Source organism: Amphichorda felina (assembly GCF_050947745.1).
Source record: "Amphichorda felina strain 45539 chromosome Unknown scaffold_1, whole genome shotgun sequence".
NCBI classification, from domain to species: Eukaryota; Fungi; Ascomycota; class Sordariomycetes; order Hypocreales; family Bionectriaceae; genus Amphichorda; species Amphichorda felina.
Window position 1 is genome coordinate 3,496,495 of NW_028145049.1, and position 14,584 is coordinate 3,511,078.

General features: G+C 59.6%; 6 protein-coding genes across 6 annotated transcripts; 4 read left to right on the forward strand and 2 right to left on the reverse strand.

The window, feature by feature from the left end:
* Window positions 1-427: 427 nt before the first annotated feature.
* Window positions 428-2,438, reverse strand: ACO1O0_001131 (multicopper oxidase; the record flags this gene model as incomplete). Its single annotated transcript, XM_083190622.1, has 2 exons — window positions 428-614; window positions 745-2,438. The coding sequence occupies 2 exons, from the start codon at window positions 2,436-2,438 to the stop codon at window positions 428-430; spliced, it is 1,881 nt and encodes a 626-aa protein (XP_083054481.1).
* A 960-nt stretch (window positions 2,439-3,398) lies between these two features.
* Window positions 3,399-5,135, forward strand: ACO1O0_001132 (rhomboid family intramembrane serine protease; the record flags this gene model as incomplete). The annotated part of the gene is made up of 1 exon (XM_083190623.1): window positions 3,399-5,135. The coding sequence occupies one exon, from the start codon at window positions 3,399-3,401 to the stop codon at window positions 5,133-5,135; it is 1,737 nt and encodes a 578-aa protein (XP_083054482.1).
* Window positions 5,136-6,923: 1,788 nt separating this feature from the next.
* Window positions 6,924-8,870, forward strand: ACO1O0_001133 (DHS-like NAD/FAD-binding domain-containing protein; the record flags this gene model as incomplete). The annotated part of the gene is made up of 1 exon (XM_083190624.1): window positions 6,924-8,870. One exon carries the CDS (start codon window positions 6,924-6,926, stop codon window positions 8,868-8,870), a length of 1,947 nt encoding a protein of 648 aa, XP_083054483.1.
* Window positions 8,871-9,513: 643 nt separating this feature from the next.
* Window positions 9,514-9,981, reverse strand: ACO1O0_001134 (uncharacterized protein; the record flags this gene model as incomplete). The annotated part of the gene is made up of 1 exon (XM_083190625.1): window positions 9,514-9,981. One exon carries the CDS (start codon window positions 9,979-9,981, stop codon window positions 9,514-9,516), a length of 468 nt encoding a protein of 155 aa, XP_083054484.1.
* A 1,333-nt stretch (window positions 9,982-11,314) lies between these two features.
* Window positions 11,315-12,027, forward strand: ACO1O0_001135 (uncharacterized protein; the record flags this gene model as incomplete). Its single annotated transcript, XM_083190626.1, has 3 exons — window positions 11,315-11,497; window positions 11,575-11,709; window positions 11,773-12,027. 3 exons carry the CDS (start codon window positions 11,315-11,317, stop codon window positions 12,025-12,027), a joined length of 573 nt encoding a protein of 190 aa, XP_083054485.1.
* A 471-nt stretch (window positions 12,028-12,498) lies between these two features.
* ACO1O0_001136 (glycosyl hydrolase) lies at window positions 12,499-14,478 on the forward strand (the record flags this gene model as incomplete). Its single annotated transcript, XM_083190627.1, has 9 exons — window positions 12,499-12,757; window positions 12,820-12,908; window positions 12,969-13,323; window positions 13,386-13,540; window positions 13,605-13,714; window positions 13,773-13,860; window positions 13,925-14,003; window positions 14,095-14,124; window positions 14,180-14,478. 9 exons carry the CDS (start codon window positions 12,499-12,501, stop codon window positions 14,476-14,478), a joined length of 1,464 nt encoding a protein of 487 aa, XP_083054486.1.
* Between the last annotated feature and the right edge of the window lie 106 nt (window positions 14,479-14,584).

The window sequence follows — 14,584 nt, forward strand, 5'->3', positions numbered from 1 at the left end:
GGATTCTTGGTCGTTGGCGCGGGTTGAGTTCGGGGGATAATAGAGGGTTTTCCGTGTGGAGAGAGGTCTGCTGTTTGATGGGATTGCGAAGTTTGGGGACGAGGACAGACGAGCTGGTGACGGTGATGGTGGGGAGGATGGAGAGCTTTTGGAGGGGCACGACAGTCGTGGTGGGGCAGAGCTCTGTTGCCTCCTTGCCTCCTTGCCTCCCCCAGGCTGCGACCGACATACGTAGAGCTAGTTAGGTGCTCAGGTTATAAAGCCCATAAAATACGGTAAATATTGTGGCGATATTTGATATTGCTGTCATGATGACTGCGGCCTACGGCATTTAGAGCAAGACGTTGTTGACTATTTCTTTTCATCGCTATATGACCCCCCCCCCCCCCCCCTACCTATGTACATCCAGGCATCTCCGTCATCATGTCTAAATACCAGAGTCGTCCTGCTTGTAGTGCGAGTCTTCATACCAGGCAGACCACGCGGCACAGGACTCATACATGTCGTCGACAATGTCGTCCATCTGCGCCGCCATCTCGGCCTGTCGCTCCACCATCTGCAGCGACAAGCCCTGGCTCGCATGCCAGGCGATGTGGCAGTGGAAAAGCCATGACCTATCATGATGAGCACGGATTATTAGCATGTCTTTCACTTCTTGCATCAAAGGCCAAGCTAGAACAGGGGGGAAAAAGGGTGGGGAGGGAGGGGGGGGGGGGGAGGATTGGGAACAGAAAGAGGCCTTACCCCGGGTTGTCAGTCTTGAACGCAATTACCGTGTAGCCGTTGCCCATCAAGCTGGCTGTGTCCCTCCGCGGCGGGTTATCCAGGTTCAGCTTGACCAGCCCGGGCACAAAGGGCCCTCTGCCCTGGGCCAGGACGTAGAAGTCGTGGCCGTGCAGGTGCATGGGGTGGAAGGCGTTGACGATGGTGAGGTCCTTGACGACCCAGTAGACCCACTGGTCGACGAGGTCAACGGTCACGACGTTGCTGTTCCTGGGCCACTCGGTCTGGTTGCGGTGGTAGACGTCGAGGAGGGTGGGGTCCTCCCAGTCGATGATGAGGGTCTTGGTGTTGAGGGTCCAGTGGAAGACGGTGGAGAGCTCGTAGTACCACTGCAGGGCAATGTCCTTTTTGATGGAGTCTGGGCCGACCTGGTGCGAGACCCAGGGGACGAGCTTGCCGTAGGGCTCGTCGCCGCACGAGTTGGTGATGTCCGGGTTGACCTCCGTGGTGGGCTCTGCGTCCGGATCGGCGCCCTCGTAGCGGACGATGCCGAGGATGTTGTCGTCGTTCTCGTTGGTGTTCTGGTTGCAGGCCGTCTGGTAGATGGCACGCATCCAGTAGACGCCCACGTCCTGGCTGGCCTCGACAATGACGTCGTAGCGCTGGCCGCTGGAGAGGATGACGCTGTCGGTGCGGTAGGGCACGATGGGCACGAAGTCGGCGGCGATGACGGTCAGCTTGTGGCCATCGACGGCGAACTTCATGTACCCGTCGGCCTGGGAGCCGACGATGCGCATGCGGTGCTTCTTGCCCTTCTGGAACGTCGTCTCGGCTCGCTTCCCCGTGCCCAGGCAGGCTGGGTCGTCGGACTCGCTGCAGTCGTACGTGTTCATGCCGTTGATGAGGCCGTTCTCCGCCTTGGGCTGGATCAGAGCCACCTTCTTCTGCAGGACCTCCCAGATGTGGAACACGCTGTCGTGGAACCACTCGGTGATCATAAAGGTCCCGAGATCAATGTCGTAGTTGGCAGTCGCCGGCCCGTGAATCACAATCGGGCCCATGAGGCCCATGGCCGCCTGGAGGGTGAAGTGTGAATGGTACCACGATGTGCCGTACTGCGTCGCCCGGAACCTGTACGTCTTGGTCTCCCCGGGTGCCGTTGGGCACTCTGTCACGCCGGGAACGCCTACGCACGGGTAGGTAGGTATTAGTCTGGCGCCCCTTTTCTTCACCTGGTTCAGGGGCCTTCTTACCGTCATGTGGATTGGTATTGAGCTGCCGAATACCATGCCAATGGATCGAGGTCCTAAGGGCCAATTCGTCAGTCCAGCTTGAACATCAGGCTCGCCAGGTGGCGGCGGCGTGTACCCGTTCTCCGGTATATTGTTGGTAACGTGGATGACGATCTCGTCTCCCCAGTCGGCCTCGATGGTAGGGCCAGGGATGGACCCGTTCATGGCCAGGGCCTGCGTTTCGTAGCCATCAGGGGCGATGGTGATGAGTTCGGCGTTGAGCCAGTACTCCCTGGTGACGCCCGTGTCGGGGGTTGTATCTAGGTAGTCCGTGTCGACGCTGTACTCGCCCCAGCAGCTTCTCGAATCGGGCCCATGCTTACACGGGGTCTTCACCTGAGCATCTCGCGAGCGTACGGGTGTTGAGGTCGCGTGGCCAAAGAATTGGCAGGCGAGGGTCGCCTGGAGGAGGGTGAGAAGCATCATCGCCGTGGCACCTGTACGACTTTGTACAGCCTCTACAACTCAGGTCGAGATGCTGGGCTGCAACGACGGGGATCATCGTCAGCGGCAAGCTGCCATGTATTTATGTTATCATGGCAACGTCCATGGCCCCCGCAGCCATCCTGACCGATAATATGGAGTCTTGCTTGCCATGCAATGGGCATGCGATGGGCTTGTAACGGCCTGCAACGGCCTGCAACGGCCTGCAGTGTCCTGCAATGCACTCGCATCACTCGTGGATATACCTTCAACAAGGGTTAATAGCAGCCTGGGCAGCTTGGGGGGTGTCATGGCCAAGCCCTGTGCCTTGCTGCCTCGGTTGGCTTCCCCCGCCTTCACACTCAATGGTTACCCGATTCAGCATCAGTCGACGTCGGACGCCACGGCCGCTGCCAATATTACGGAGTGACCCTGGCAGCATGGCAGCTTCAATTGCTCGGCCCGGACCGCTCGAAGGTGGAGGTGAGTCGGGGTGACTTTTGAGGCCCCCTGCTCTCTGGCCCGTGGGCGAGGCCTTGGAGGCCTTCAAGCCATGATCAACTCATCCAACGCTCCCCGAGCAAAGGGGTCGCCCCACCGGGCCCATAGAGCGCCAGTTGGGCATTGTGTCCAGGGGGAATAAGGGAATGGAGCGACAATCAATCACTCTGCTCTTCGTTGCCAGGGATGAGACGAAGCGCTGAAGGTGGAAGCAGAGGAGGAGAGGAGGAGGAGTACGAAAAGTACGTGGGGAGTCGGCCAAGGCGGGCCGAACTGCTTGCTTTGGAGGAGGAGTGGGGATCGTCGACTCTCCCTGGAATTTCTTCGCCCAGGCACCATCGCAACATCAGTCATCGAACCACCGAACCAGCGCTCGACTCCCAGGGTCGGTCAGAGCCACCAACGCTGCCTGGCATAGTCAGCCTCTCCGCTGGAGGTGTGCATCCACACCTGCCCGCCATGAGCCTGTTCTCCTGCCCCAATGCCTCGCGCTCGCTGCTGCGCGTCGCAGCCCGGGGCCTGAGCAGCAGTAGCTCATCGACCACGACGACGACATCACGGCTGCTATCGACCTGCACCTCGCGGACCCGATCGATGACACCATCGCACGCACGCACCGCACTAAGACCCATCCCCGCGACCCCCCGCTATGCCGTATTCACCACGACGACGTGCGGCCAGCGCCGCACATTCTTCCGCCCGGCCATCATCCGAGACTACGTCGACCTGCCCCGGGACTACAAGGACAGGACGGGGCTCCCCTTCCGCCAGAAGGACCTCTCGCCGGCCGAGGTGGAGCGCATCTTCGGCGGGGACATGCAGCCCGCCAGCGCGAACCACCTGCTGCGCATCCTGCACGGCCGCCGGGTCGCGGGCACGCTCGACGACCCGGCCTTTGCCGTCCACACGGCCCAGTACCCGGAGGACCAGGTCGCCAGGGCGCTCGCGTACCTGCGCGGGTCGGTCAAGGTGGACGAGGTCATAAATGCGGGGCTGAGGGCCGAGGACGAGCTGAGCCAGATGGAGGTGGATCCCCGGCAGGAGGAGGAGGAGGAGGAGGGATACACGGGCAGAGGTACGAAGGAGAGGGAGGTGGCGTCCGCCGGGGAGACCGCCGAGCCGGTCGAGTACAAGCCTGATCCCATCTACGGCCGCAGTCGGTTCGACGAGATACGGGCGCGGAACCAGGCCAAGGAAAAGGCCCGGCAGAGGGCGCTGGAGGAGGAGAGGAAGGCCGCCGAGGCCGAGGGCAGGATCGTGCCGGAGTCGGAGGACGACCCGCGGTCGCGCTCCCTCGTGGAGGTGGACGAGGGCCAGCGGGCCATCACGAACCCCAAGATTGCCGAGTACTACAAGGAGGCGTCGTCGGACATGAAGGAGCCGCCCAGGATGACGATGCGGGAGCGCGTGGGGCCCTCGCTGGTGGTCTTCCTCCTGGGCGTCGGGTTCCTGGCGTCCCTGGCCATGGTGTACAACGAGCCGAGCGACCGGTACCGGCTGCTGCCGGAGGTGTCGACGGGGGTGGCGACGGTCGGGGCCATGGTCGGGCTGAACCTGCTCGTGTTCGCGCTGTGGAGGGTGCCGCCGCTGTGGAAGGCGCTCAACCGGTACATGATCTTCGTGGTGGGCAAGCCGCGGCCGCTGACGCTGTTCACGGCCAACTTCTCGCACCAGGAGTTCAAGCACCTGGCCATCAACATGGCCATCCTGGCCCTGGGCGGCGTGCACCTGCACGAGGACCTGGGCCGCCTCGGGTTCCTGACCATGTTCCTGGGGTGCGGCGCCGCCGGGTTCCTGAGCGGCCTGGTGACGTACTCGGCGCGCGGGATGCTGGGCATCACGTCGCTGGGGGCGTCGGGCGCGGTCATGGGGGTGCTGGGCGCGTACTACTGGGACCACCGCGACGACCGGTTCCGGGTGTTTGGCCTGCCGCAGGAGGGCGTGCACGGGATCGTGTGGTGGGCGCTGCTGGTGGGGTTCAGCGTCTTCGAGGCCTTCTCGACCTTTGCGGTCAAGAACAGGACCGATGTGGTGGGCCACGTTGCCGGCCTGGTGTCGGGGATGCTGGGGATTGAGCTGATGAACTGGGCGGGTCTGGGCCGCAAGAGGAAGACCGGGGAGGATGGGACCGACGCCGTAATGGTCAAGGACCTGGCATCGGGCGAGAGCACGGAGGCGAGGCAGGAGAAGAGGTGATGGCCATGTTGCCCATCTCTCTCCCGTATCCGTATGGATACGTGTATCATCAACGACAACTGGGTGTACTACTATACTACATACTACATAGACGGCTCGTGCTGTTCAGAATACCCCGCACAATAGAATCTGTCCCGCTTGCACAAGATGACAGGTGGACAAGCTGACAAGCTCACAAGTGGGAATATAAATAGTACTCCGCACGGAGTCATCGTAAGGAGTTGACGCGGGGAGACAAGGGGAGACGCGGGAGACACGAGCCGGACGCGGGCCGCGGTGAGGCGCATCGGTTTCGCGTCCGTGATCCGTGTTCAAAGTGGGGCTCTCTCGCCGGCCGGGCGGACCCACAATTCCACATGCCCCCTACCGACAAGGCCCCAGGCCCACCACCAGCCACTGGAACTGCAACTGCAGTGGACCACTGGAAGTGGGCTGGAACTCCACTGCAGGACCACTGGACCCGGTGTTGTTTCCGGGCAACGGTGACCACTGTGCGTTACTACCGAGGGGGCACGGCCTGCAGCGCTGCACTGCACTGCACTGCAACAACAGCCATGGGATGGCTGAGCTGGAGAATGTGTTTCGGCGACCATGGCAGTCGGGCATGTTGACAGCTTGTCACCAGGTGTGTGATTGGCAATTGCTGCTGCTTTGCTGCTCTGCTGCTCTGCTGCTCTGCTGCCATCGCTAACGCCGTCGTCTGTCTTTGTCTCGCTTTTGTGTGTCCACGGGTGGTGCCCTTTCGCAACGTTTGCCTCCAGGTCGTTTTGCATGGCCCCCCCCCCCCCCCCCCCCCCCCCAACGACAAGATGCTTTGCTCCATTATAGTGGCACTAATTTGATAATAGGTGATCCAATTAATGTTTATAGAGTTGGCAGACGATGATACTTCTGAGGCTTGATGGCGGATGAGGGAAATATTAGCGTTTGGTGCGGTTCGAGGCGGCCTCTTTGGCCGCCGCAGAGACCGTCTCGGGCAGCCGTGTAGCGCGCCATCGGGCCGTAACACGGTGGCACTCACGGAGGGCGCATTGAGTGATAGTGCTGCTGGCCAAGAGTACCACTGCCACAGTGGAAGGGAAGTCTGAAAGGGTGGGCGTTAGAGTTCCCGGGGTCCCAGTGTTTTTCTCCGAGTGTTTGGGGCCCCGACAGCATTGCGGCAATCCTTCGGTGGGTTTCAGTGACGGTCTGACTGCTGGGCAATTAGGGATAGGGCCGTGGTCCCCGATCACTGGGCACCCTCCTGATCCTCCTCCGCCCCCCGTGCCCAGAATGTGAGGTGCCCACCTTAGGTACAGGTACTGACACTGACACTTTGGGTGGCATGGACTCTGTGGGCAGTGTGGGCAGTGGGCACCTGAGCCACCACCGCCTGCAGTCCATTCACTGACGAGTCCACTGTCCTCCATGCACCCACCAACCGCTGCCAAACTGCCGCCAAACTGCTGCCAAACCACTGAAACCTCCACCCCCCAACATGGTCATCTCGACCCTCCGGACTCTCCCATCTCCCTTGAACATCCCTCTCCCCAACTCCCATGGCCCTCCCGCGCCCCTTCCATTCTTACTATTCTTAGCCAACGGGTTCACGGCCGCCAACGCGTAGCGCAATGACATAACTACCAGACGCGCGCTCCCTCCTGCTCATCTTTAACCTTGCATATCTTTTTCTCCGCCGTCCCCCCAAACCTCGAAACCTCTCGCGGACGTCACCCCAGGTCATTCGAGCAACACGGCATACCTAGGGACCCAGGGACAGCGCGACACATCTACCCGCCACCAGCAATCATGGACCCAGACACCATGGAGGCGTCCAGCCCGCTCTCCTCCATCGCCGTCTCTCCTCCTGCACCCTCCTCCTCGCCCGCGTCTTCCTCGCTCGATCCCGCCTCGCCGCTCTCAAATCTCTCCGGCACCCCGTCATTACCCAGCTCCCCCGGGGACTCGCCCTCGCAGGATCCCTCACGCCGCTATCCCTCGCCTCTCTCGACCACCGCCTCGGGCACCCAGTCGCCAATGAAGCCCGCAGCGACGAGCGCGGCCCGACCACGACCGCGGCCAGACCAGGCGTCCAACGAAGGCGCACCGCCGCCCAAGAGGCGCAAGGTTGCCTCGTCGCCCAAGGAGCGCAGGACCGACTACCTCGACCTCACAAAACCCGACCACGAGTGGTCCGCAGACGACGATGTCCACCTCAAGCGCCTCATCACCACCCTGCGCAAGAAGAAGAAGATTGTTGTCATCGCCGGCGCCGGCATCTCCGTCTCGGCCGGCATCCCCGACTTTCGCTCCTCCACCGGCCTGTTCGCCCCAGCGGGCAGCCAGCAGCAGAAGATGAAGGCCTCCGGCAAGCACCTCTTCGACGCCTCCGTCTACAGGCACGACGCCTCCACCCAGTCCTTCCACACCATGGTCCGCGAGATGGCCGACATGAGCCAGAAGGCTCACCCCACGCCTTTTCACCACCTGCTGGCGTCGCTGGCCCAAGAAGGCCGCCTCCTACGCCTCTACTCGCAGAACATTGACTGCATCGACACCTCTATGAAACCCCTCGCCACCAATGTGCCCCTCAACCCCAAGGGGCCCTGGCCTGCCACCATCCAGCTGCACGGTGGCCTCGAGAAGATGGTCTGCACCAAGTGCGGCCAGCTGGAGCCCTTCAAGGGCGAGCTCTTTGACGGCCCCGAGGCCCCGCTGTGCGAGACCTGCAAGGTGGACGACCAGGTCCGCACGGCTTATGCCGGCAAGCGAAGTCACGGTATCGGTCGCCTACGACCCCGCTTCGTCCTCTACAACGAGTACAACCCGGACGAGGAAGCCATCGGCAACGTCTCCAGCGCCGATCTCAAGGCTCGCCCAGATGCCGTCCTCGTCGTCGGCACCAGTCTCAAGGTCCCCGGCACCCGCAGACTCGTGAAGGAGATGTGTCAGGTGGCCCGGGGCCGCAGAGACGGCTTCACGGCATTCATCAACGTGGACTCGGAGCCCAAGGGTGTCGAGTTCAAGGACTGCTGGGATCTAGTGGTGCGTGCCAAGTGCGACAAGGTGGCGAGGGAGGCAGCTCTCCCTCCCTGGGACTGCAATATCGGCGACGACTACCTCGTGTCCGAGGAAGAGCACCTCCAGAGCCAGTTGCGCCGCGGCGAGACCAAGCTGGAAGTCGGCATACCGTCCAAGTCGCTCAGCGAGAGCCCCAGGCTCGAGATACCGCTTCCCGCCAAGATCAAGCAAGTCGACGAGATCCAGGCCATCCCTACCCCGCGTCCCAGCCCCAAGCTGTCGGCGACGGACAAACCCGGCAAGAAAACCAAGCAGACCAAGCAGATCAAACTCTCATTTGCCAACGCAAAGGAGACGGCCACCGATCAGCCTGCCAAGAAGCCCCGCGCATCAAAGCCCCGGAAACCGCTCAAGACTTCCCAGCCAAAGAACACGGTTGTGCAGACCTTCAAGGCTGTCAAGGGCGTATCCGAACCCTCTTCCATCAAGGTCTCTGCACTGCAAAAGGTGGAGTCGTCGGAAGAGGACGCTGGACCTCTTCCTTCACTGCGCCCCGAACGGAAGCTCTCGGTCGACAACTTTCTACACACGCGTAACTCTCCCGAGAGCGGCAGCGGGGGCTCGAGCTCGGCGCAGCCATCAACGCCCACCAACCCCGAGCGACCTGTGTCCCAGGACACTATTTCTCCCAAGTCAGTACCCAGGAGCCTGGCGAACCTGATTGATGTTGAGTAATGCATCCATCCGTCGTTGGGGATAGACGGACGACGGGCCGGAGTTTACGCGCTGAATTGAACATGGAGGGTGGGCATCACCACCTCCAAGGCGTTTTTGTATCTTTTTTTTTCTTTTTTTTTTCTTTTTTTTTGGGAGGGAAGTCAAGGCATGGATGATTCCCGGAGTTTGGAGCTCAGCTATAAACAGGGGCGGCGGAACGAGAAACTTTGTACATAATACTGTGAGCACCGCGTTGGATGATCCAGCGCCGGATCAACGCTCACACCATCTCACGCCGCATATTTATGGGCCATGGTCATACCGCGCACTGGATCAGGAGACCAGGCGCTTAGAATACCATGATGATCAACTATTCACATTGTGCCTCCCCCATGGTGAAGACGAGGATCGTTTTTGAGGTTACTACTTCTTGTAGGCAACGGGTGATACATGGTACTCGGGCACGACCAATCCGAAGTAAAATCCGAAGTAAGTCAAGTCATATTTTTATTTCTCTGATCTCCTGGCAATGACTGAACAAAGTAGGAAATCTATCATCTAATTCGTTCGCTCAAACATTCAAAACTCCGCTCCTTATCCTTCACACACTATAGAGTACAAGGCCAGACGGAATCCCGTCAGGCACCCCCAGCCCATCCCATCACTGGGGAATGCAGGGGAAGGTGCAGGTGCACTTGTTGGTGCCCTCGTTGTACATGAAGCCGGTGAAGACGTCGCCGTCGACGTCACCCTCGTACTCGTTGCCGGCGTAGGTGCAGGTGCAGCCGCCGATGCTGGGCCCGTCCTTGGGCTTCCACTCGATGTCGTGGTCGAGCTTGGCCGTGTCGGCGGGGATGGTCTGGCCGTCCATGGCGTTGGGGTTGCAGTTGTCCTCGCCGAACTTGCACCCCCAGTGGGCGTCGTCGCCGCCCTCGACGCCTAGGTCGAAGCCCGAGTCGGCGCCGTTGCCGGCCATGGCAGGCGCGCCGGGGACGTAGGTGACCGAGTTGGAGAGGCGCTCCCAGCCGGTGAGCGAGCACTGGACAACGTCGTCACCGCGCGTGGAGAGGCGCACAGGGCCAGCGGCGGCGAGGGCGGTGAGGGTTGCGAAGATGGCGGTGGTGTACATGGTTGCTGTTGTTGAGTTGTTGGAGTTGAGTAAGAAGGGTAAGGCAAGAGTTGTGGTGTGTGGTAGTTGTCGTGGATGTTGCTTTGCTGTGGATGTTGCTTGATCTGCTTGGTCTGGATTCCAAATGGTTGAGATGGCTCGAGCATAGAGGCCTATATATACTCGTCGGAGCTGATTCCATTCACTGGGAAACACCCTGATGTCATGAGGACTGATGTGTAAGTGTCTGCCTCCAAGAGACCCATCACCAGAGCCACCAGGGCCCCATCTCCCAACTCCCATCACCACTGTACCAGAGTTCATCACAAGAGCCCATCGTCAGAGCCGCAAGGTCCTGCATCAAGGCCCTGAGGGACCCCTGGTACCGGGATGACGTGCCAAAGGATGAATGTCGGGGATCTCCATCAGGCGCGTGGAGGAAATATACAGGCTGGGGGAGACTTCTTTGGTGGCGAGATGGGTCCTGCAGCGTCATCGTCCAGGTTTCCCACGTTGCTGTGCCGCAGTTTCTGCACCCCCATGAGGCTACCTCCCGTCAGGGTGTCAGGGTCCCACCTAAGCTTACAGAAGATCTGGGGTTAAAGGGCAACTATCGACAGAAAAGATCCGAGCATCCGGCATAGAACATAGATCTCCATCCCTTGTGGCGTCGGCCAAGCCGGAAGGATCGTGGCGATTCTTACCCAGCGAAACTCCGGTTCCCCTGTTGAAACCACCAGGCAGCAGGTGGCGATGGCTGCATCCTGAGGAACTGAATTTGTTCGTAGACTTTGCCAAATTGGGCATTACCATCTGTCGCTCAGCCGTTGCACTAGATAGCAAACTGACACAACAGCCCTAATAATAGACTGGCAGAGAATTGGCAGCATTGTCTAGGTACTACGGATCTCGGGAACCTTCAGATGGCCTACTTGGCCGGTACTCACAGTTGCTGAGCAGAAAGACCTGGGAAGTTGGACAGAGACATCGACACTCGGGGTCCCCGTGGTGATTGCCTTGCCTCGTGCTGATGTCACTGGCGGGTGGTGATTGCGAGTCTTGGAAGGGGAAGTGGCACTTGCCTCTGGTGCAAGTCCATATGGCCTGCTTCTCAGGTGTTCTGGAAACCACAATGGAGGTTTTGGGTCAAGAACCACCACGAGATGCCCAGCAAAGGAAAGAGTGATGACAGTTGCAAGTTGAATGAAGATAAGAGGGAAACAACGCCTCGAGGACAGTATCCCTTAAAAGCGTAGACCTTTTCCTCTTCCACATAATACAACTTTCATCCATTCTACCATCTCTAGAGAGTACTCACACATCATCACATTGCGATCCCAAACTATCCGCAAACATGCATTTTCAGTACCTCGCCATCGTCACGGCCCTTGCAAGCACTGCCTGTGCTCGCCAGGTAGTACCAACTGTCCCCACCACGCACCTCATTCCCTATGCCCTGGACCCTCTTATAACTTGCATCACGAATGCCACCGGCATGGTTTCCGGCCTGAGCCCGGACAACGAAGTGGATGTCGAGGTATGCCGCAGTCCATGTCCCACTGGGTCTGTCATCGTTCTCACTGACGATGGGCATGCTAGAATCTTGTCAAGTAGATCAGGACATGCGACGAAGTCAGCACGGAAGTGTCCAATGCCCTTCCTTACGACGACGAGGGTGAGATCAAAGCGGAGGACAGGCACCAGTATACACAGGGAGAACAAGACGAGCTCTGTGGTGTCCTATGCAAGGTACACTCGGTCCAAATCGTCGTCCTTGGATAGTAGAACTCGCAGGCTGACCCAAATTCCTAGTTGCACGACGCGGCAATTCATCTCGCCCACGCTCTGGGCAACAAGGCCGAGAAGGGCCCCGTCCCGCCCAGCTGGAAGTCGATTGGGGTAGAATCCATGGCTCTCGAAGTTGGCCTCCACAGTGTTTTGCAGCGAGGGTCACGGATTGCGGCGGAGTGCCCGGGGATCCACGAAGCGAAGCTGAATGCCACGCGCGAGGAATTCTACAGCGTGATCCCCCAGTATCTCCTAGTGCTGGATGGGCTCTGGGAATAGGCTGACATGTCATGTCATCACTCATGGAGTAGGAGAGGGTGTTGTACGAGTATCCTTAGTTGGTATCGATAGCGGAAGAATGACAGGTGTGGATTCCAGGGTCCCCTCAGCTTGGAGTGCATGATGGTTGGCGGAAGAATGGGTGGTGATGTCGCGAATTTGAAGAGCCGTGGGGTTGAATCCCAATTGATGCCGGGACTCGGGTCAATGCTCGGCGAGCAGACAAGTCTCGTCGACTCTCGTGGAGTCTCGTGGAGTCTCCAGGTTTCCCAGCACGGAGATGCTCGTCATTGCTCGGGTTTGACTGGTCCGGTTGTAATCTCTCCGCACTGGTGTAGTGGAAGCTTGTAAGTTGGTGACAATGGCTATATACCTACGTTGCAGATCGACTCCTCCTCCAGTGACCCCCCCAACACGACGACTCTGTAGACGGAGGGAGCCACCGCCAACTGGGACTCACTACTACACACAATGGCTCGTCTGAATCTCTTCATGGGTCTGGCCTTTGTTGCCACGGCTAGCAGCAAGTGGATTGTCCCTGGGGCGCGCTGGTACGACACGGACGGCAACATCTTCAACGCCCATGCTGGGGGCCTCACCGTCGACCGCGACACGGGCAAGTTCTTCTGGTTCGGCGAGTACAAGACCGAGGAACAGGAGGAGGGCGGTGGTGTTTCGTGCTATAGCTCTGACGACCTCGCCACCTGGGAATCGCATGGCCTGTGTCTTGGTGCGTTTCTTGTGGATGAGAGGGCTTTGTAGATGGGCGGGTAGGAGCTGACGTGTCGATAGAGACCGAGGAGGGCCACAAGTACATCTCCCCGAGCAATGTCATCCAGCGTCCCAAGGTCCAGTATAGCGACGCCGACCAGAAGTACCATGTGAGTGGGCCCAAACAAGATCCGTCGCTGATCCAGTGACTGACCTGACTGACCTGGCAGATGTGGTGGCACGCCGACGACTCCAAGTACAGCCTGCTCCTCCAGGGCCACGCCACCGCCGACAGCATCCAGGGCCCCTACAAGTTCGACAAGGCCGTCGCCCCGCTGGGCAACTGGTCCCAGGACTTTGGCCTCTTCACCGACTTCAAGGACGGCCGCTCTTACGCCCTCTACTCCAACGGCGACCGCGTAGAGGGCCGCGACAGCTATCTCGCTCGCTTCAACGACGAGCTCAGCGATCTTGAAGAGGCAGTCTACCGCTGGCCCAAGTTCGACCTCGAGGCCCCGACCATTATCCAGACAGACCGGAGTTATTATGCCCTCATGAGCCACAAGACAGGCTACAGGCCCAACAGTAAGTTGTGTTTCGGCACCCGGGGACGTTGGCAAACATGAGCTAACGCAGTTCTCCTCTAGATGTCGTAGCCTTCCGCGCAGATAAGCTCGAGGGCCCCTGGTCGCAGCCCTTCATGGTCTCACCCGCCTACACCCGCACCTTCAGCACCCAGTCTGGCTTCTCCTGGCGCGTCAACGGCACCAAGAGGACCACATACCTGTACATGGGTGATCAGGTGGGTGGCCAAAGGCCAAGGAAGTCAACAACGTCCTGGAAGATTGTCGCTGACTCGCAGCCAGTGGGACATGAACTCGATCTGGGAGAGCCGCAACGTCTGGCTGCCTATGGACATTGACGACGACAAGGGCACGCTCGAGGTTATCTGGCACGACATCTTTGACCTGAACGTGTGGGTCTGGGAGAACGTCCGCATTAGTTTCTTGCTGGCGACTGACTTGTCTTCTCAGCAAAACCGGCGAGTGGCGCCCCGTCAAGGGCACTGAATACTTTGCCATCGACGCCAATCTCACTGGCGATGCCCATCTTCAAGAGGCGGTAAGTTGGAGTTGTCCCTGGGTATAAACCACGCGTGGATAACGCTCATGAAACCGCTATGCAGAACTTTGCCAGCTTCAACCGCATCGCCACTGGCATCTATGGCAACGACAGCAAGGCCATCTTCGAGGTCGAGGGGTCCGGTAAGGACCAGTGGGTGTCGTTCTACCACCAGAGTCAGCCTTCTCCCGTCTGTAACTCTCTACCTTCTTCTCATGCTAACTCACCCTCCAGACATTGATGACATGGGCTTCGGAGACCAGCGTAAGTGACAATAGTATATCCATCACTAAGTTAACTGCCATGCTGACCCCTGCAGCGATGGGCTCGCCCGACCGCATCAACGGCACCTGGCAGCTGCGTCGCATCAGCAGCGTCGTCGTCAACGGCGACGAGGACAACGTCCACACCCTCTACCAGAAGGACACCCACAAGGGCATCTTCCTCTCCACCGCCATCAAGCTGCCCCTCAAGAAGGGCTGGAACACCATCGCCGTCGGCGGCCTGGACAACGGCGTCGACGTCAAGGGCGCTGACCTCGATAAGCTGGTCGTCTACCCTCCGGAGCTGAAGAAGGGGGACCACCACGGCCCTGGGCGCCCTCGTGGCGGATCATAGAAAAAGAAGTGGGAGAACCCTTCGATTGTGTGCTCGCTTCAAAACAAAAAGATATTCCTGGGTATCATAGCCTGCACCCCTCCCTCATAAAGCCTACCTAACCCAC